Source organism: Struthio camelus, chromosome 3 (assembly GCF_040807025.1).
Source record: "Struthio camelus isolate bStrCam1 chromosome 3, bStrCam1.hap1, whole genome shotgun sequence".
Lineage (NCBI taxonomy): Eukaryota > Metazoa > Chordata > Aves > Struthioniformes > Struthionidae > Struthio > Struthio camelus.
The window spans coordinates 32689323-32711376 of NC_090944.1; the positions used below are offsets into that span (position 1 = coordinate 32689323).

At 34.4% G+C, this 22054-nt stretch overlaps 1 protein-coding gene across 2 annotated transcripts in view; it reads right to left on the reverse strand.

The window, feature by feature from the left end:
* CSMD1 (CUB and Sushi multiple domains 1) overlaps nt 1–22054 on the reverse strand; it is a 1260625-nt gene that overhangs the window by 476076 nt on the left and 762495 nt on the right. For both annotated transcript variants that reach the window (XM_068937332.1, XM_068937331.1), the window contains exon 7: nt 13291–13368. In XM_068937332.1, coding sequence (XP_068793433.1) covers nt 13291–13368 — 78 coding nt within the window. The remainder of the gene's footprint in view (nt 1–13290; nt 13369–22054) is intronic.

Below are 22054 nucleotides of genomic sequence, written 5' to 3' on the forward strand. Positions count from 1 at the left end.
GAGTATTGTTGACTGATGCAGTGATTTTTTGGACTTTAGTTTTAGTTCTATAATTCCCATGTTGTTCTTTCCTTGGCCTGCCAGCTAGTCTCAGATTAAAAACTGAAATAAACCAGCCACAGCTGATTGCCAGTAGGAACGTCAGTAGAAGCCACCACTGAGGATCTTTGGAAACTCAACGAACTTCCTAGACTTCTGACTGTGGTTAGCTTTCCTGTGCTGATAGACTGTTAGTCTGAAGGAAACCATCCAAGAAAATATATAGTCTTTGCTTTGTTCCTTCTGCTGTCTTTATACACTTTATTAATTTCCCCAGGAACTGGATTTTATCTGAGTTTCAGAAATTCTGAGAATTCACACCTTTAGTTGATAAACGTCCATGACAGTCTGAATATTTCAGCAGTTCATCAGTGGTGTTTTGTGATATTTCTCTGAAGCTTGAAGTAGTAATGTGTAATTATACATTTCAGGGAAAGAACTTAGTGGGTAGCAGAATAGGAAGAAAGAATAGTTATTTATTATAGGCAGGGCTGAAAGTATTATCTATTTTTAAGTTTCTCAGTACTATCTATTAAATTCTTCTTTCACTTGCACACACCTTTATCAAACAGCAGTTGTTGGGGCCTAAATTTTCTTTTCCATGTGTCTGCCTTGGATTTATTTACTCTTTTCTAAATATTGAAAATTATTATTAATGTAATTAATTAATTAAATTGAAATTATTATTGTTTATTTGTCTCGTTCATTTTTGAGAGAGAAAGGAGAAAATACTTTTCCATGCTAAAAAAATGCAGGTGACTTTTTCCATGGACTGAATTAGGTCCTGCACATGTCAGAACGGTAAAGTGAAATTTGTTGCAACAGGCTTTAGCAAGTACATTCCAAATAAATGTCAAATTTAATAAATAGACCCTAACAGATTCTGAAGTATGTTGATTATGGCTATCTCTGTAGCTACAGCTGTGTACATCTACAGACCAACGAACATCCAGTTCTGGGTACTAAACTGAGATCTGGTCTTTCCTGTATACCTGCTTACTCTTCTTCTACCAGGCCCATCCTGACAGGAGGAACCAGTCACCCAATTCAAATACAGAGGGGAAAAGCTAGATTTGAAGGTATCTGTAGAGGAGTTTGAAAGTGAAGAGTAAAATTTGCAAGAGAGGAAAAAATTGTGATGGATGAGAAAGACATAGAGGTACCTAGGGAAGAGAATCACAAACAGTATGCAGAGAGGAAGTTAATCGTGAATTGGAGCTGAGGAGAGAAACGAGGGAAGAAGAGAGTCTGAAAGATGGGAGTAATGAATGACTAAAGAGACAGAGGGACACTGAAGCTCACTAGGCAAAGAGTCTAGGATGAGAAAAGCTGGCATAAAGAGATAATGGGAAAAGAAAAGGATATGAAAACAGGCCGATTATGTGGAAGGAGCAAACAGACTCAGAGAGACTATTTAATTTGGTAAAGGAATTAGGCTTTGGTTAGTGAAATGTTCTATGTTAAGTCACGGAGGAATGGAAGAATAACAATTGAAACAGTGAAAAAAACCTGACTGTCTGGTAAACTTGACCGAAATTCAGGGCACGTTCTGTGTTTCTGGCAATAAGGGTATGGGATTCAAGCTCTGCCTCTCTGCTTCAGCAGTCCTTGTAGACCTAGTACAACTTTTATTGTCCTCTGGCATGAAAAAGCCCTCCGTAATACTCTAGCCCTTCTACTTCAGCCTAGAAATTACTATTATTGATTAAACTGAAAAATAACAGAGAAAAAACCAGAAAATTTATATTGACATGCCTAGTAGTTCTTCTGAATTTTTCTATACTAAAATGTGGATTCATTTTCCAATCTATTCCATAGACACACCAGAGTAATATCCAGGTAGTGTTATTTCAAATTATCTTTTAACTTCAATATATGTATATGTAGTTGATGATAAAGGAGTTTATTTTAATCTTTGCTATTCTGTACTGCAAATGCATTTTCAGACTTTTGAGAACAAGGTCCAGCAGAATTAAGAAATAAATATGACTCCTCAGGATGAAACAGGTTTCCTATTACCTTTAAATAAAATAAGGAAAAGCTGATATGACAATAAAAAGTGTAATCCTAAATAAAATATATATGCCATGTGAAATATCAGTTTTGAGACACCACACTGTTTTGTTTCTGTTCATTTGATAATTCATTGACTTCAGCTCCTTTAGCAGAGACACTGAGCATGGGAGTTCAGTTCAAAAGCACGGAACCAGGGAAGATATGCATACATTTTTCACACATATCTTTCACTTATGCAGTAAATTATCTTTCATCTTAGGAGCCTGAAGCAATGAATATTGCGACAGTGGAATGACAGAAGTCAAATACATGCTTGCATTAGCAGAAGAATATAGACTTTGAGATACAATTATTTTCTATTATATTAAAACATTTTTTAAAGTAAGTAATTTGTGTGTTAATTAAGTGTATTAAAACTCCTATTACTTTAATATGTGGAAAAGTGATCTTGTCCCTCTTACAGTTCAGCCTGCTTATATGACAAGTGAGTACATATAAACCAGAGCACCACACTTACAGTCCATTCCTAGTCAACAATGAAAGCCTAGGTATGTGAGGTTTTTCCAGGTTGTTCTTTCCACGTATACTTGAAAATCAATACATTTGAATAATCTTTTTTTAAAGTATTTTTAAGGAATGAGTGTTATATCTGGCATACTACAGTTTCAGTTTGGAAGGACACATTGTGTTGAATTATTCCTTCCACCTTCAATAAACAACTAGTTTTCCCTTACAGTATGCATTAATTGATTTGTCTATCTTCTTAGGATTAGAGAGAGAGAATCAAAGAGATCATAACTGGAAAATTACTATGTCAAGTGCTAATTTCACAAGATTTCCGTCAGCAGTCACAGGCTATATGAAAAAAGGATAATATGCAATCAACTACTTCTATTCTCAAATTCACAAATCATGCTATAATAAAGAAATTTAATAAATAAGTGAACTTAAAATCAGGTTTTGGTAAAATAATTAAATATTAAATAATATCAATCTTTTAAAAATCTATCAGTCTTTTAAGATTTGCATTTTTCTTTATATTTCTTGTTTCTTTGTTCTCCCTTCCTACTTATATACCCTATTTTTATTCTTATTTTGCCTACTTTTCTGCAGTATTCTCTGTCTCATTTCTTCATATGTCCTTTTGCACTTGCTAATTCCTTTTTTTTGCTTTTTCCTTCTCCTCCCTATACATTAGAAGATCTTTCTAATGGGTCTTTTTCCTCTATCACCTGAACTCATCACTTCTCCCTTCATTTCAAAGGCACACCTCATTTTTGTCCCTTTTCTACTAAAATTCATCACTTTCTCATTTAAATCTTCTTATTCTATTTTCTCTGTGTGAATATACACCACCTTTCTCTCCGGTGCCACATAATCTCCACTGCAGTGAAATAAATAATATAGATAATTTCTATTTCAATCACAGTTCTTGCAAATTTCTTTTGACTCTTTAAAAAATGCTCAAGCTCTTCACTGTACCTTGTCTCAAACTGTCTCAAACAAAGTGGGTATTTGTCTGCTAAAAACAACTTACCTACCAAAAAGTCTACCAAAGAGTTTGCAATAATGAAAGGAAGCAATAGCAATAAGCAAAGCAGCAGCCTGCTTTGCTACTGTCTCATCCATGTTCTGCTGGGTTAATTCTTGCCTTCTTCTTTCCAAGTGAAGAAGGAATAGTGGACTCAAACTGATCTGAAGCTAATGAATTAGCTATCCCCCAACAAACTCCCTGTTTCAAGTACATCTGACACTGGCACATTGCAGTTCTGCTGAGAGGGTCTGCAGGCACAGACATGCTTGGGTGTGACAGGCTAAGAACTGACAGTGAAATGCTATGCCAACACATTTGAAATTGTTTTCCAAACTCTTTCACAATATATAGAACAAATTCTGAAGAAATACAGTCGGGCAAGAACTTCTGTCCAGCCTGAATATATTCATCCCCTAACCTGGGTTTAGACAACGGGGATCTGAATACATATTCAACATGCATGAACTACGTATCTAGTGTTAAACTTTGCTATAAAAGCTGCAACTGTGGTAAGTGTAAATCTTGTTATGGGAAGTGGGAAGTCTCTGACTTTCCAAGAGATTTGGCAGTGAGGGTATTTATATCCTGCAGCACACCTTCTCTGCGCTGTCTAATATTACAGTTATTTCTTTAATTAAAATTATTCTAATATTTTTTATGTTCCAGAAGTCTGAATTCACCCACCTACAAGTTCTGAATACCTTCATAATTTACCAACACTATTTTGAATCTCCAGAGACTTCATTTCGCCAGCCTATTTACTGCCCACATCTACATTTTTAACAGAGCTGTGCAGGGGAATTAGACCAATGAGGCTATATAAAAGTATTAAGGTTTATATTTAAATTGCATGTGAATAGGCAATTTATGTAGAATTGCACTTTGCTAAAAGCAGGTTGCTGATTCTTATGTCTTTGACTTTGAAAATAACAGAATTCAATGTCAATTTAGCCTACGGTATGAACACTCACTTTGGATAATCAGTAATGTTGCATAATTGTATACAAAAAATATTTAAAGGCAGTTTCAGCTTCCTAGCTGGATAACAATGCATTCTAACCATCCATAATTCAATCAGATTACACCTTGTTTTACATATTTTAATAGATGCTTTCTTCTGGTTATTTTACAAATTATATATGCAAATGATGTATTAAATAATTGATGAAGCACCTTGTTTTGCTTGTAGCTACAAGTGATGCGTTTCTTCACAAATATATTTAGGCAGTAGTTCTCTTCACAGCAAGATTTTTGCATAATATTTTAAAAGATATTTAGGCTCCTGCCGTGAGGAAGGATTATTTAGAAACACCAAGTATAATTTACTAACCTGATTTATGAAGCAGTTTATGCAATCTAGTAAAATAGCATTGTAGAATTTTATTACATAGGAATACTTATCTTTTTAGAAGTGTCTAAATTCTTTAACACTTGGGCAACTCTGTATTGTTACATTCTGTGATAGAACAAAGTATATCAGGGTAATTATCCCTCCTGTTTTATTAAAGCTTTGGAAAACTATTAGAGCTGCAGTTATTTTTTCCTACTGCCAAATTTTACTCTATAATACTCAGTAAAAGGGAAATAGTATTTATTTCTTATAGACATACAGTAAATGGTATAAATGAATATTATCTGTTATCTATTAGCTAAAATTGTGTGTGTGTGTGTGTGTGTGTGTGTGTATCGCAAGGATACTTTTAATAATAAAGATTTCAGGATCTGGCCCTTAACCTATTGCATAACAGTGCACAAATCAGTAAGTTATAAGGTAGCCTTTTTCCCGTTTACGGAGAGGCCCAATACAAACACTAGCTTGAAGAGTGTTTTCCTTTTCAAGTTATGAGATTTGGAAGAATGAAAAATAGCCTTTGTGACTAACAAGGCTGTAGTCATTTAGGAAATTTAGGACTGGGCACTCACAAATGTGACTCCTTCCAGCTTCTGCAAATTAACCTCGTCCAATACATCAGACAAGCACAGAGGAACTTCCTTTGAGACCACTAAGATCCTCAGAGAGACATCAAATTCCTATAGAAACTAATGGGAAAGAGATAAATCCATACCAAACTTAGCTCTTAACAATCACATAGCTTCGTTTCCTCTAGTGAATCTTGATCTCAAATTTATGTCTTTACAAATCTATCGGTGAAGAAGTTTTAGGCAAAAAGTCTCAGTTTTCCTTATGAGATAAGTGGTAAGGCTAACATTAAGCATGGAAGACACTGAATAGATCTTCAGGAAAGGTCAGAAAAAAACTAGACGTGAATCCTTTCACTTCTCGTCATTGTGTTGCAATGTGCTATGAAGCGTTCCAGAAACAGCAGCTTTCAAAAGAAAGTGGTATTTTTAAAAGGAAATTCTAAGATCTGCAATTAGAGATTACTATTTATAAAGGACATGCAGAAAATGTTATTAGAAAATACAACATTTGTGTATCCTCCTCCCAAACAGTTAAATGTGCTCTCCCTTTTTCCTCATTCTTTTTTTCTTCCGGTAGCAGCAGCGAACAGATCACCAGTGTGTCAGTACTGGGCAAACAAACCCCTGAAGGCTTGTTTAGAAAACTTATAAACACCACTGTTTGCCTCAGGATGAAAAGCAAGCCTCAAAGCTGCCAGCATTTTAATATTTACTTTACTCGTTTTAGTTGAAAGTGAAACCGATCAAGGAGATGTTAGATTTATGTTATGTTTAGTTCTCCAAACTGCTTTTAACTTAGCTCTTGCTTGAGGCTATACATGCCCCGGGAATTTTATCACATAAAATCTACTACTTGTTAGTAGGTTGATTTTTATTTTATCTCTAAGGTCATATGTATTTTATTTTTTTATTCATGCCTTACCTTTTTATTATAATTTCATGAACCACTTTAAAAAAAATATTGATAGTGAAAATAGACTATATGTAGAGAGCTGTTATGTACATAGGATCCAAAGCATGAGATCTTTTGATATAAAATCATCTACAGTCACTTGGGTCATTTATTTCACATCCCATTTATCATTAGTGGTCAATCCCACCACCAATGCAATGTGGCTTTAATTAAGGATATAATACTAAATGACACGTTTCACTACTGATCCTCTCCATATAGCTTCCCTTCACTACAGAGAAACCCTAAATACCCATCCATATGCTTTTGAAGACTATGTGCACATATCTACTAGTTAACTTCTTTCCAGTTGCTGCAAACTTAAACCAAGATGTTACCTTGAAAAGTGCTTGCCCAGAATGGTTATTTCTTTCTTTAAGAAATTAGCGAAATATTTTTATAGTTGCAACTAATCATTATATTCATAAAGGCCATGTCACAGACTGGAGTAAAGAAGAACCTTAACACGCTGCAAAAATTAAAACTAGTAATTCTTGACCCTAATTTGACCCAACATAGCACGCGATAGCCTGTGAAAATTCACCCTCAGAAAGGAAATGGGCTTTTACTTGTTAAGATGAAATACAATAAAAGCACAGAGGAAAAAAGGTGTTTAAAGCTTTGGGTGTAATAACGCCAAAATAAGAATAAAACCTGAAATTATTCCATTAAATGTGTATTTTAAAAATAATAATATGGAGTTCTTACACACTTTTTCATTCTCTCTAAAATAATTTGGCAAAAAAAGTCCTAAAAATAAAGTAAAAAAAAAAAAAAAAAGGAGAAAACAATAAGGAAACTAATTTTAATATTAAACAGAAAAATAATACTTTGATCGTTACGTCATGATAATCTTAAAATTTCATTACACAAAAATCATCATGAGCAATAATTTTACCTTTTTTAGCTGTAACTTGAGAAGGTGACCTTGAGTTGTTGCAGTATGTTTGTTAAGCTGGTTGCCTATAAGTTTGCAATACATTTCTAAATATTGATCTTAATACCTGAAAGGTCTTAAATAAATTATTCTTTACTAGCAATAAGAATAAACATGATAGCAAATTGTGCTATTAAGTGCAACTGTTTAGTCCAATATTGTGCTAGGGAAATGGTTTTTCATTAGCAGAAAATAAAACTTGTACTAGTCATCACCTTGCTTCTATCAGAGCGCATTTGTCAGTAGGAAAATATAATGAAGAAGAAACTGCCAGTTTATTTAAAATGCCATGACTATATTGGTAAGAAACAAATTTACATCCTAAAAACTTGCTGTGAACACCTTTTTAAGTTATTGCGATTTACTAAGCTGTTTTTTCAAAGTTACCCAGCAGAAAAATAAATGACTACTCTTATTCTTCCTTTCTTACACAGAATTAGCAATGTAATCCTGTTTTGGAATTAGTCACTGTAGTTTCAACAGCATGTGCCATTAATTCACTTTAATGTGCTGCAACTGATCAATGCTGAGTCTGTAAACTCATTTGTTCCTTCGCTCTACATGATAAAAATCATTGTCGTAAAATAACTCTTTTTTGTCTTCTGCAAGATAAAGAACTACATGGATAAACTCTGTAGCTAAGCTTTCAGAGGATGTATTAATATTTCCAAAATCTCATCCCAAAAATATGATTTTTAAAATATTTCTAATGGCTTTTTTCTGAAATTCTGAAATATATTTTCAAATAACACTACAAAAACCTGAGATTGCTTCAATGAAATTTAAGAGGTTTTTACTCAGTGTCTATGTGAAGTAGCTCACTTTGCAAGAACACATTAATTTGCGCACTAAACATTTTGCACAGATAAGTCTAAGTTACTCTGTAATTAATATTTACTACGAACCATTTACGTCGTCTAATATAAACAAGATGTTTTTAAAGCATCACTTAGGCTTCACCTGTTAATGTTTATTGCTTTTCCAGAATGTGCAAGTTCCCTGCAGTTTGTTGTGTCATATGGCTCAAGCCAGCATATACACTGCATTGTGACAAGAACAAACCTGGGAAATCAGCTGTCCCACAACGTTACAATTACCCTTCTCACATGATATAGCAGCTCTCACCACACTGAGCACCCCTGGCATTAGAGTGAGCTTGCTGTAGTACTGTGCTCTGTCTGTTCTTCTGCTGGTAAGGAGGCATGGAGAAGGCTCCCCTCCTCAGGCTGATCAGAAGGCCAAAACATTCACAGCGGCACTGGGTGGCAAGGCAGCAAGTACAGCCCTGCCTTTTCTCTACTCCATAGCTTGGCATCCGGAAGAAAGACCTGCACTCACTCATTATCCTCTACACTTGGAATGACCAAAAGTGACTATCTGATACCTATCAGAGGCTAGACTTGAAAAGATTAACCATCAGGGTCTCCTTCTTTCCTAGAAAATAAGCCTTCTTTTATAAGGACTATGGTTGCCTAATGATGGCCAGTCTTCATGGTCAGCTTCATTGGTGCTCTTTCTCCTCTTTCCTCTTGTACATTTCCACTTTCTCTTGGATGTAGCAAGATGCTCCCTGTACAAATTCTCTACTGTAGATCTCATGTAGATGTTTAGACATGATAATTATCCTCTGAGAGAGTTGCGGTTATGAATATTGCCAGTAAAATATTTTTGTGCAAGAGCTAGCAATCAGATATATTTATATCTAATCAGTCACAATGCAAACTATAGTCACAGTAGTTTAAGAAAGAGGACATGACCATCAAGGACACAAAGTTTGTAGGCTTATTCCATTCTAATACCTTCCTTTAAGAATATTACCCATTTATGTAAAACAAATTAGGTAATGACAATCAAGTGAGTAGATTGATCCTGCAATTAAATAGATGTATCACCAGATAAGATGCTTTAGAATTTCTTCTCCTTGATTCATAAACTAAAACTCTCTCCTTGGTCCTCTGAGAGAATAGCTTCAGATGACCAAGACAAAATCTGCTTTTGGTCAGTGTTTGTGGCAGCTCCTGCATTAATGAGGACCAGCTGTCAAAAAACATCCACTGGAGCTGTCCATCCATTTATTTTCTCCCAGTTTACTATTCTAAAATTTGGCAAGCCCATTACTTTACCCCCCAGTAGGCCAGCTTACACTTTGGATGAACCAGGACCTCATTTTAGTTCAAATATCTTTCCCACCCTTTTTCCCTTTCCTTGCATAGATTAATCATCGTCCAGCTGCATCTGGCTCACTGCTGAAGGATATGGCTGGCAGGAGCACTCTGGCAACAGACTAACTTGATGTGTTTCCTTCAGGTGCATTCAGGAAAAAAAACAAAAACAACAACAAAAAAAAAAACCCAAATCAAAACCCTGCTGTTCATTCCCTGGGGAGCGACACATGATATAATGGCTTTTTCCCACAGTAAACTACTGAGGATCTTGTATTCCAAAGCCGTGCTTTGTTAACTGACTGTTTATAAAGGATGGCAGAGCAGTTGAAAGCAAGCACCCAAGAATATGGGCGAGTACAGGAGGAGAGGAGTGAGATATGATAGTACGTGATTGAAATACTGTTCTAGATCACACAAGGGATAAACAGTGTGCTGGTGACCTTCTGTGCCTAAATCCTAACTGTGAAATGGTTACTGCAACAGCTCTCAGACCGTGCTTGGGAGGAAGAACAGGTCTTAGTGCTTGCACGATGAGGATGTGATACCTGCAGGCATACTGCATCTGATTTTTTGGGGAGCCACACTATGCTCAGTCCCTCCGCAACTCTCTCAGGATTAACAAACTCACTATCCCAAATCTGCTTCTATGCAATAGAGCTAGTGCGAAGAGTGCAGACATTAGATGCTTTGAAGAATTGTACCCCATCAAGTCTAAAAGAATAAACATTAGGCATAAAGAAGTCAGCCTTGCTTACTTATTTATTTATTTTCACTGAATTTTAATTTAGCCCAGTAGTCAGTACTTATAAAGTCTCACCCACATCTTTCTAGTATACCTACCTATTATATCAACAGTAAATTCTATAATAGTAACATTCTATAATGTTACTTTATATTGCTTCTCTGTGCAGCAAAGCAGTAAGCGACACCATAAAAATTACCAGGAATTAGTTACTGTTATATTCTCCAGTTCAGAGAAGGATGCCAATCAGCTTCTGCTGTTTTTTTATCCAGCTTACTATAGTGAATCATAAAGTGCTGCATCGGTACTGCTTTGGGAGAAAAGAAAATGTCTGTGTCTGCAGATCCACTTACCTGTGAGAGTTACCATCTGTGGTTGTGATCACATCACACTCTTGTCACCTAGTCCATTTTCCAAGCCTGCCTCAGAAAAAGGCTTCCAGAATTTCTACACATAGTCTATATCCAAGTATATCTCAGAGTTAAGTACCTCAAGCCACTAGGTATGTTTAGGAAAAATAAAAGGAGAATCCAATATAAATTGAATTTGGAAAGGGAACATCTGCAGCTTCACTTACTGCACACCAGAAAGTCTGATCTCTACGGAGCCAGCAATGTCACTGAAAAGACCTGCAGCTTGAGTAGTCATAGACTCTATTCATGATGGTCTAAGGACATAAGCAAGATAAATTTCTTTGGGGAAGTATTATATTTTATTAAACTATTTATAGAATAAAAAATGCAAGATAAACTTTCAAAAACATAAACATTTCCTCTTGCAGATGAGGAAAAAACTTTGCCTAGTCTTCTAAGTACGTATAGATAAAGGATTTCACCCAGGAATTTCCTTTCCCTGTTAATATATCAAAATGATCATGCAGAGCATCTTCAAATTTTCCCAAGACAATCTATGTTAGGATAGTAAAATATAGTCTTTTAAAGTGTCAGTTTCAGTAAGCAAATAAAAATAAAAATAATGTGTTATAAAAGTGTTCTAGCACTTTTATACAAACTAATATATAGAACTCCAACTCAAATTCTTTTACTGACCGCTACAGGGGAGAATTGGAATAAATGTGTTAGATTTCATAAAGTTTTATTTCACTGTTAAGAATGTGAATAAGGTAATACTGCTCTTACAGTATTTACCATGCCTGCATTCACATTCCATCTGCCACTCATAAATCAAAATGGAGAAGTAAGCCTTCTAGTTTTAAATATAGAAAATATTGAAAAGATCTAGTGTAACGGAAATAGTTGTTAGTCTTTAATTTATTTGCTTAGATATTTGCTAAGTAGAATGAGTTGGTAATATCCATTCTTATCAATCTGCTGAAGTTGAATTCGTAATTACTCTTTCATCTGTGCTACTATTGGCAAGAAAAATGGTTAAATGCTAAGACTTTGCATCAGAAAGAGTAGTAAAATATATCTGAATCTAAATATATGTGTTTTAATCTTATGATTTTTGATAAGTTTCACACAGGTGAAACTAGTGCTAATAATACACTTTTTAGTTTTATGTTGAAAAAGCAGACACAAGATATAGCTTCACAAGTGAAAACACATAGGAAAAGAATACAAAAGACATATTTGAAGTCAACAGCAGACTGCCTGATAATAATTTTTCCATAGCCTGTCTTACTTTCACTTTCAGTAATTAAATCTAGTGTCTGACAGCATGTGCTCTGAGACTTTAAGGAGAGATCACACAGCTCCCAGAAGTAACTTATAAATAATGAAATAACCACCCATTCAGATACCAACACCAAAGAGAGAGAGCAACTTTTTCTGTTACACCTTGCACAAAAAGTTCCTTTTGAGTACCATACCAGCTATATACAATATTTAAAACAGACAATTATCATGCCTCTTTTGTTCCAGTGAGCATACCAAAAACACTCACTTTGCATAAAACAATGCATTGTAGAAAGGCAGAGAATAAATCACATTCCTCTAGACATTAGCCTTCAAGATGCTCATTCTCTTTGTAATTGTGGAATAGCACATGAGTCGAACATAACCTGGGCTTCACTTCACTGAGTTCAGCGTTATTACACGTTATTAATTTATTCAGATATGTATTAGTCGTTATGCAACTACTTTTAATGAGTTGTGAGTGAACATCGGCTTACCGTCTGGGTTTTTTTAGGCAAAGGGACTCTCTGTTATCCACAATAAAAATGCATCTTCTTTTTCTTATTTTAAGACTGGCCTGATTAATGGAGAAAGAGCTCTTGGGTCACCAGTTGTTCAGGCAAAGTAATGATGTCTTTGTTTTAAAAAAAATAACCTGAGAGTCTCAGAGATAACATCCTGATTCTACCTTCAGGCTACACATGGGGAAACAGGTGTAGAGGGACTAAACAGAAGTCTTTCCAGAGCACATTCAACAGGCAGTGAAGGGAAGGTGATGCTGTGGTCTCTGACTTCTTCAGGCACTGGCAGTTACAGAAGGAGATGTGAAGCCCAACTGTGCTATATAGCACAGCACTGGAAAGAAGCAGTCACAAAGACATACAGTGTGGCAAGGAGAGGGCAAGAATTAGAGAGCTCTGATATTAGCCAAGGCAAAAAAAATATAAGAAAGTATAAACTTTGATTCGAGACTGACAAGATGCTTAACTGCCCCCAGTACTGCTCTGATAAAGTCCATTCAGCACTATATTGTGTGGATTTGCTGGCTTGAATCTGCATTAGTTTTGCATCTCTGAACTCTAAACGTCCTGATATGTAAAAATGATATATTTTTTTTATTCTACAGATCCATATTTTTCAGACTTTACAACATCATAGCCTGCTTTCTGCCCCTTCGGTATTACCAATGTAGTTCTAAAATCAGTGACAATTGAAACAATAATGACCAGTTTATTACCATTGCTTCCCAGCATTTCAAATTTTTCTTTCTCCTTGATCTGTATGTATACTAAAACTCAAGAAGATATATGCAGTCACTCTACAGATAATGGCATAAACAACTTACAGACAGAATTTTTGTGGTTACTGTCTTTGTTGGGCAACATCTTGACTCCTCTTGATTTCAGTTCAATTGCTTTTTTCACTGGGAAAACAAGCAAACAAAAACAAGATAATTTATTATTAAGTCATGTAGAGAAGAAAATGCAGCAGCCAAATCACATGTGTTACAACAATATAAAGCAAAATAGGAATCCCATAAGCAGCTTGAAATAACTGCAATCTCTATGATAATTTAAATATTTTTTTCAAAAATATAACGATTTATTATATTTCAGAAGAAGCTGAGTTCTTTAATTGAGATTATCGTCCTTTGCAATACTTTGAATTTAAGTTTCCTTAGAGTTAAGCAAAAAAAAAAAAAATCTGTACTAATTGATTTCCTATCTTTACCACTGCACAAGGCAAAATTTCAAACATTTTTGCAACCTTTTTCTTATTTAAAATGTACAGTACATTATATATGTGTATCTAAGGACCAAAAACTTTAAATATGATCTTCCCCAAACTATTTTCACTTGATTCTTCAGTAACAGAAACATTTTTACCTCAGTTTCCTAAAGAAATTGATGTCATATTATTACATTGTGTTACATTGTTTCATTTACCTAACTTGTTTTGAATCTACAGGTAAACTTCACTTGAATTTAGAAAGACAGTAAGAGCTCTCAAATATACAAAGTTTTGTGAAAGAGAACAGATCCATTACTGATTTAATTGCTTAGATTTTTATTTTTTTTCTCCTCTCTTCAGAGAGCTAAACCGAGTGGTCTCATAAACCAAGGAGGAGGAGACATGGGAAGGAACTAATACATTTATATGCTAATAAACATAGGGGGTAGAACTGGAATTATAGTGCTAGGAGAAAAGCATAAAAATATAAGATGAATTAATCAGAAATTCATTCTTTCTATAGCTCAGGAGCAATTTGATCAATTAAGAATAAAATAAGATACAAATAAAGAAATGTGCAACAAACCCGAACAATCTAAAGTTATTATGAAAAAATAATAGCAGTAGCAAAATACCTTAATAACTGACTTTGTGTATTAGAACGCTATGTTAGTAATGAAAAAACTTACAAAGACGTAAGTCATTGATTCATAGTAATTTTTTTCTAGAGCTTGTAGTGTTTAATAATCTTAAAATGTAAACACTCATCCTAGATACAAACATAAACAAAAATCAACTCAAGCACATCTAAAACAGCCATAATTTGTATCACATACCATATAAATATGCAAATTAATATAACCAGTCATCAGTTATGCTTGTTTTAAAAGTATGGCATATATTTTATGTTTGCTATAATATATACTTATCTGTATGCAAATACTTATAAGCAGTAAAGTGGTAGGAAGAGCAAGTTAATATTCCTTTAAATATCACATTAAAAATTGTGATTTCATCGTATTGTATTTCTGGTTTGGGAGTTTGCTGCTTTTGCAAACTCAAAGTGAAGTAGGCTTTTCTTAAGTGTTGAAATTGTTTGAGCAAGCACTGCAGAAAGTCTTTTTTTGTTCTCTGTATGTTGTGAAATGTTAGGCAGTGCAGACATTTATGCTTAAACCTGGAAAACAGGTGTTCAAATGTTGAAAGATGTTTGAAACACGACTATAGCCACACGCGATTAAATAGATTTGTGCTGTTTTTTTTTTTTTTTTCTTTTAAGAGTATACTATGTGGAAACATCATTGCTTACAGACAATAAAGCTAATCTTCTCAAAAATAAATAAGAAATAACAAAACATAGGTATCTGTGGCTTCTGGAAGGGTAAACTTCTTTGGTAGGGTTTTCTTGGGACTACTTTCTAAGCCTTAGGTACTTAAATTTTCCTCAAGTTCAGTCTTCCATTCTGTTTTATTAGGCTGCATAACCAGTCTGTTCAAAAGACAGGGATAGCACAAGTTGTGTACCTGAACAGCTGGGATATTTCCTGGAGTTGTGGTCCTTTCTGCAGCACAAGTTCCATGTTTTATCAATATCTATCTCAGGTAAAACATGTGAGCACTTCTTGGAGGATACAACCCTACATTGCTTACGTTCACGGATGAGAGGTATAATCCTTGAGTCATTCATTATATGGTAGATGGAGAAAAAGAAGTACTCTCTCTTCCTCCTTTTTGTCCTGTGATCATATTTCAGGAGGAAATTGGCAATAAACTCTCAGATTCCTGTGGGAGTCACTCCTGGAGGTATTAGACATGCTCAGAGCACGGCTTCTTAAAATGGGGAAAATGATCCTCATCAGCTTTAGTTTGAAATTTAGTGGATATAACTGAAACAAGGAAGTTCTGACTTCATATATGACAAATTTTTTCACTATTAGGATAGTTGAGCATGGAAGCAGGTTGCCCAGGGATGTGGTTGCCCAGAGGTATGGGATTCACCATACTTAAGATCAGTCATTTAAAATATAGGTTTTACGAAAAGAAATAGCTACCTTGAGGGGGCACAATGAATCATCCTCTGAAGGGCCCCTTTTTTCTCCATGAAATGTAACAGAAGCATACACCACTAGTTGAAGCTAGGTTCCTACATTTTAGACAGTGACAGTAGGTGACATGATCTTTTTAAGTCTGGAGAACTTTAACAAGCAAATTTAGCTATATCTGAGTCTTTGTGCCTATAAGGCCAAATGACAATTGTTTCCTAATTGAATTAAGCAGGTGCAGTCTGTAAAATATAATCTCTTCCCTGCTTGAAAGAGAAATTGAAACTACTGAACACTGTCTTCAACGAACAATTTCAACTCCTTTTCTAACATGAAGGAAATACTCTCAATCATACTTTTCATAACCATTTAAATCCCATTTGAATATCTCTTCTGAGGTGCCAAAGCTGCAACATTAGGCATTTTTTTCTACTTCCTAATTACTCTCTCATTAAAAAGATTTTCCTAATTTCAAAGATGATTTGCCATTTCATAGCACAAAAAGGAGTTAAAGTTAATAATGTCAAATACAAGCAGCACTTTCTACCTTTTAAATTACTGCTTTTTGAGAATGTGCATAGTTTTCTGCTATCTTCTCTTAAATTTAATTAAATAAATTAATTTAAGTATTAATTTAAGTAAATTTAAGTAAATAAATTTAATTCACTTTTTTTTTTTCTTCAGTGAGTCATGCCTTCAAGACTCTTTAGGAGTTAGGATACCCATCTTTTAATCTCTTTCAGCACCACTAGTTCAGTGAGGACAGCTGAACACTGGAAGTCCAGGATAATCTCACCAGTCTAGTGGAAAACATCTGCAGAATTCCTTAACTTTACACTGTAGCTAAATTAAAACCAGTCATGAAGAGAATATATGCCTGGTATTCTTTGAACGGATAACAAAAGTTAAAGGAAATTTTGAAGTTGCAAGGGATCTTTATAAACATCCAAACCTATTATGTTTTCTATTAAGTTCTTAAGTTTCTAATATATGTGAATCTGTGTAAAGGAAATGCATTTTACATCAAGCACAACTATCTTGCTGAGAACTGATTATGACAATTGAGCAGAAAGTATATTTTGAGAAAGGATGAACCAATAAATAAAATTTCAGCTGTTGGCTACAGTCAGGAGGACAACAATTGGATATGTTAAAATCAAAATGAGACATTAGAAAAATAATCACTATGGGATTTTACTGGAAGAGCATTATTTTCTGTTTCTAAAGTATATGAAACTCTAATTTACTTATGAATAAACAAACAAAGACAAACAATAAAAACTGTAGAAAAGAAGGAGAAAACTATCACCTCTAGTCATAGAAATTTCTGTGTATATATGTATATATATTATAGGTATATATTGCATTCAGATTCTGTGTTTGAGAGAAATCAAATTTAAGTACTCCTACCAAATTAGTAAACAATATTTAAAAAATTTGTTTGAGCATTTTAAAATAATGATAGAGCTATCTATACCCATATCTGAAAAGAAGATAATCTAAGATATTTGAGGTCGGCTGCCAGTCTGTCATTGAAATGGTTTTCCCAGAAAGCTAAGTCTCCTTTGCATTTTCCTTTCCTAAGGCATCTAAAGTATCAAATATAACTGCTAAATAATCTATGTTCATTAAAGAGAAGAGTTTAAAATGAAAACAAACAGAACCTTACATATTTAAAACATTTGCATATGTTTGGGTCAGCAGGATCTAATATTTTTGAGAATATTCAGAGAAGCAATGAGTTTAAGAAAAATATTAAAAAATAACTAAGTTCTGATAAATTTCAAAAATAAGTTTTCTGTATAGTCTGCAGTCTGAAGAACTGCAGAAAGACCTTCCATGACCCATCGACCAGGTAATGAAATGGCAAATGAAATTCAGAGTAGATAAAAGTAGTGATAAATGTTAGAAAGAACAGTCGTATTTTCACAACTAAAATGATGGAGACTGAGCTGATCATCACTACTCAGAAATAAAGCCTAGAATTTAGGAGAAGCATGCACTGTAGGGTTCAAAAAAGGAAATCTGATATTAGAAATTGTCAGGAAAGGAGTAAAGCACAAGGCTAAAATTATTACATCACTGTATAAATTTGTAGTTCATCATACACCTTGACAATTTTATGCATTTCTGGTCCCTGCATGGACCAGAAAAGGCTCAAGAAGGCTTTCATAGAACAGGGAAAAGGATCTAGGAAGGGTGATAGGGGCAATAGGGGTTACCAAGATATTGCATGTTCCCTCCTGATGGACAACTGAGTACACTAGAACTCTCCAGCCTTGGAAAGCGATGGCTTGTGAGGAAGGAGGGGGGAGGAGGGGTGTTATAAAAGAGGACCAGAATTGTCATCAAGAGGGTTCACAGGGGCTGAATGTTCCCTGTTTTGTTCACTCTCAGCTCAAGGCCAATGAGAAGCTAACAAGAGCAAGGCTTCAAACTAGTAAAGGGAGGTGGTTCTTCATATAACAAGTAAAAGACGTGTGAAACTCTTTGCCATTGACAAATGTAGATGTAAGAAGTTTATAAAGTTTCAAAGGAAGACTTGACAAGAGTCAAGTCTTGCACGAGAGTCCTGTGGAGGGTTATTAAGCAGACTGACTACATCAGGTTCAGGAGATTCCTGCAGCTAAAAATATCTGGTGACAGGAGATGTATTATCAGGGAAATGTCATCAGTGTTTTCCCTGTTCTTAATTTTCTGCAGGCATCTGCTTCAGGCTGCTTTTGGAGACAGGCACTGGGCTAGACAGATCCTTTATCTGAATGTTTGCGGGTATTCTTATGTTCTTATTTCAAGTTTGTGCGTTGAAGAAATAGGTCTAAATTCATTCAGCAGATAAATCTCATCTTTATTTTTGGGACAAAGGAATGACTCTCTTCTTTGAGTTCACATTACTTGAGCAGACTATGATCCTTTCCTTTAGACATTGCTATAATCCTAATATATATGCCTCTATTGTATATGGAAGATGAACTTTTTGAAAACTCATCCTATATTTGCAGAGCCACTAGTTGTGTGTAGCCTGGGTGAACACTGTCTCTCAGGGTGAGAGTTCAGAACCTCCAACAGAACAGGGATATTGCTCAGTTTGAAATTCTCCTCTCCTTGGGGCTGCCTGTGCATTCAAAGACACACTCTGTGCTGCCCGTGGCAGTACTAGCCTCTAAGCACAGCTCAGGGCTTTTGCAAGCTAGCGACTTGGATAGTCAAACTATGACCAGTTCCACGTAGACTGGAAATCTATGGTCTGCTTTCGTGTCTTCCCTGAAATATCAAGGGTATATGATATTCAATGTTGTTTTATATTCAGACCAAAATGGTATAAATATCAAATTTCATATTAGTTGTTAGATTACTCAGTTAGAACAGGAGTAGTGTAAGACTTTGTTTATCATTCAGTAAGATCATAGTTTTGTTTTAACATAGTTCTAACACATTTTGAGGTGTATACACCTTACAGTGAAAGGTGCCAGCTTCTAATTTCAATTATACCTATGTAGATATGGGGAAATACATATACACATACTTTATACAATATTTACATTTACATCCTGATTTGTTATGAAAAATGACTGTTTCAGTTATGTTTCAATTTTGTTGTGAAAACAAATGAGTATATAGTGTATTCTAAACATTACAATGCCTTTTCAGCTCAAAGAAAAGTGTTCATTATATATTTGATGCTTTAATATAAATATACTGCAAAGAGTTAATTAAATGAAATGTTATTTCCTGCTTTAATCAGCTGTGTAACTGTGTATCAGAAGTACTGCAAAAAGAAGAGGCACTTATATTGTTTCTATATTATGTTTCAGTGAGTCTACTACTACAATGAGATTTAAAGAACCCACTTTAAATCATTTGAAAGAAGATTTAGAGGAGCATTGCTCATGTTCAGGACAGACCGTGATGTATTATGACCTCAAAAATCTATCATTCAATATATTTTCATTACGTTTGAGCAAATAAACATAATTGTCTTTTTCTTCTGCTTCATCTCAGAGAACAAGTTATACACAAATGTTAACTTTCCTATATTTATATATTTCTCATATATATTCTTTTAGAAAGAATACAAAATATTAGACTCTGCACAAACATCCATGTATCATAAAATGCTAAGATGGTTTTGAATATGTTATTTTTGAAAGTGAAAACAGTCATTGATAATATCAGCTTTATTTTCTGGAGCCATAAGTCGCTTCAGAGTACTATGCTTTCTCTATATTCCTACTTCCTTGTCATTCACAAGGAGGATGTTCTACAATTTTTTCTGCTTACATTAATTTGTAATAGTAAGTAACTCACAAAAGAATTGCTCTACTGATGCTGCAATTATAAAAGCATGTTATAGACACCAGCTCATTACAGCAGTGATGGTTTCCTACAATTCGTATAATAATGATTGTTCTAAAATTATTTTTATTTTCCCTAGTTTTATTTTCCGGGTTTGTTCTTTGAAAATTGCCCTTCCAGTCTCAGGTGTATTTCAAACTGATCTACCAATTGCTCTATTGCTGAAGAGAACTAAATCTGAAGGTTTTAATTTTTTTCCAATACTTTAAACAGTTTTCTTAACAATTATGCATGGATAAATAAAAGCTCTAAGCAGTTAGTCTTTCAGATACGCTCTGCACATATATCATTTTTACATACACATGACTCACTGATGCAAATAACTGTACAAAGCACAGAGCAATTGAGAATCAGGCTTTGTGTATGGAAGCTGTTTTGAAAGCCTAACAATCTGTAGCTTTAAACCTAAATGGCTATATACAATTTTTTGGTATATATTTGGTTTGCTTTACCTTTCCAAAAGTATCGTCAATATTTAAATATTAATATCTGATAATTCTTTTTAATTCTTCTAGGGATTGTTTAATTAAAGTATTAAACTACATTTTAATTAAAGCATTAAACTACATTTTGGAGCAAAGATTTTTCATCTGCATTTGTTGTCTAATTTGGGGAAGACAAAATAGGCTGTTTTCATTATACACCTCATCATCACATGCAAACTTGAAAACAGTGACAATCTATATGAAATCTAGACAAAGCTTAGTGCTGCCAGAATTCTTAAGAAGATTCAATATATTTACAATTAAAATTGTTCTCTGACACTGGAAGGTGCTTCTGAATGAACCAGTGATTAAAAATAAATGTAACCTGCAAGCTAGCAAAAATATTTTTAACATCTGCAAGTTCTTCAGATATAATTTCAAGGGAAGAAATCCAGCATTCTGTGAAATCTATGACAATTATGAAGTACTTCTTACCCTAGATTATTATGTTCTTGCATTCTATGGGGCAATTAATTCTTATTTGAACTTATATTTGAAAATGCACTGGGAGAGATCCTACAGAGTGCTGATGGCAGTATATCCTCTCAAATTTAGGAGAGGTTTTGAATTTTCTCAGGGAACGTTGCCTGCTGGGATTATAATGAAAACCTTTCTAATGTGTTTGTCTTTACTTCCATCATGGTAAAAATTTGTGCTAACTCAAATAAAATACTCAATAAAGATGAAAAAAAAAATCCAACTAAGAATAAAATATCAATATAAAAGCCTTTCTGCATAAGATTATAATACACACTTACATATACTTCCTACACATTCGTAAATTTACACTCAAATGTGAAAATAACTGGAAAAGAAACTGAACTCAAAATATCCAAAGAAATATCTCTTTTTTTAATAAAAGCTATCCCCTGGATAAATCAAGCAACATCCCCAAAGCAAACAAACTCAGAAGTGCGTTGAGTATGAGTGACATTTAAAAGCAAAAATTTCTGCAGAATACTGTCATTTCCAGTCATTTCCCAGAGGAAATTACAGCAGCTTCTCACTGACTCCTGTCCCTTTTCAATGTCTACATATAAAAGGAGTTTCTGAAGACGGATGCTCGTTGCTGCTGGTTTGGTGAGCTCAGATACAAGTTTAACTAATTCCGTGGAACAGCTAAATCAGATGTTATAATTGAAAAGCCATTGGGGGGAAAAAAAAGAAAGCTTCAGTCACTGAATTATAGAGCATTATTACTTTTTTGTAAGTCAGTAAGTGTTGATAAAATAGCACTGATTGATAGCATCTATTTGAAGTATACGGTAAGCATCCAGACATGGTATTGAAGCTTTAGTTGAAGAAGCTTTTCCGCATGGGCAGTAAGAAATGAATCATAGGTTTTGGCTAATACTTTTAATTATAATTTATTTCTAGGAATCTTTCTGCCCTGCTTCCTCTGCTTCCCCCCTCCAAGTCTACAAGCTAAAGCTCAAACACAAATGAAGCATCATATTTGTAAGGAAAAGCATACTACTCTTGCAATAAAACCACT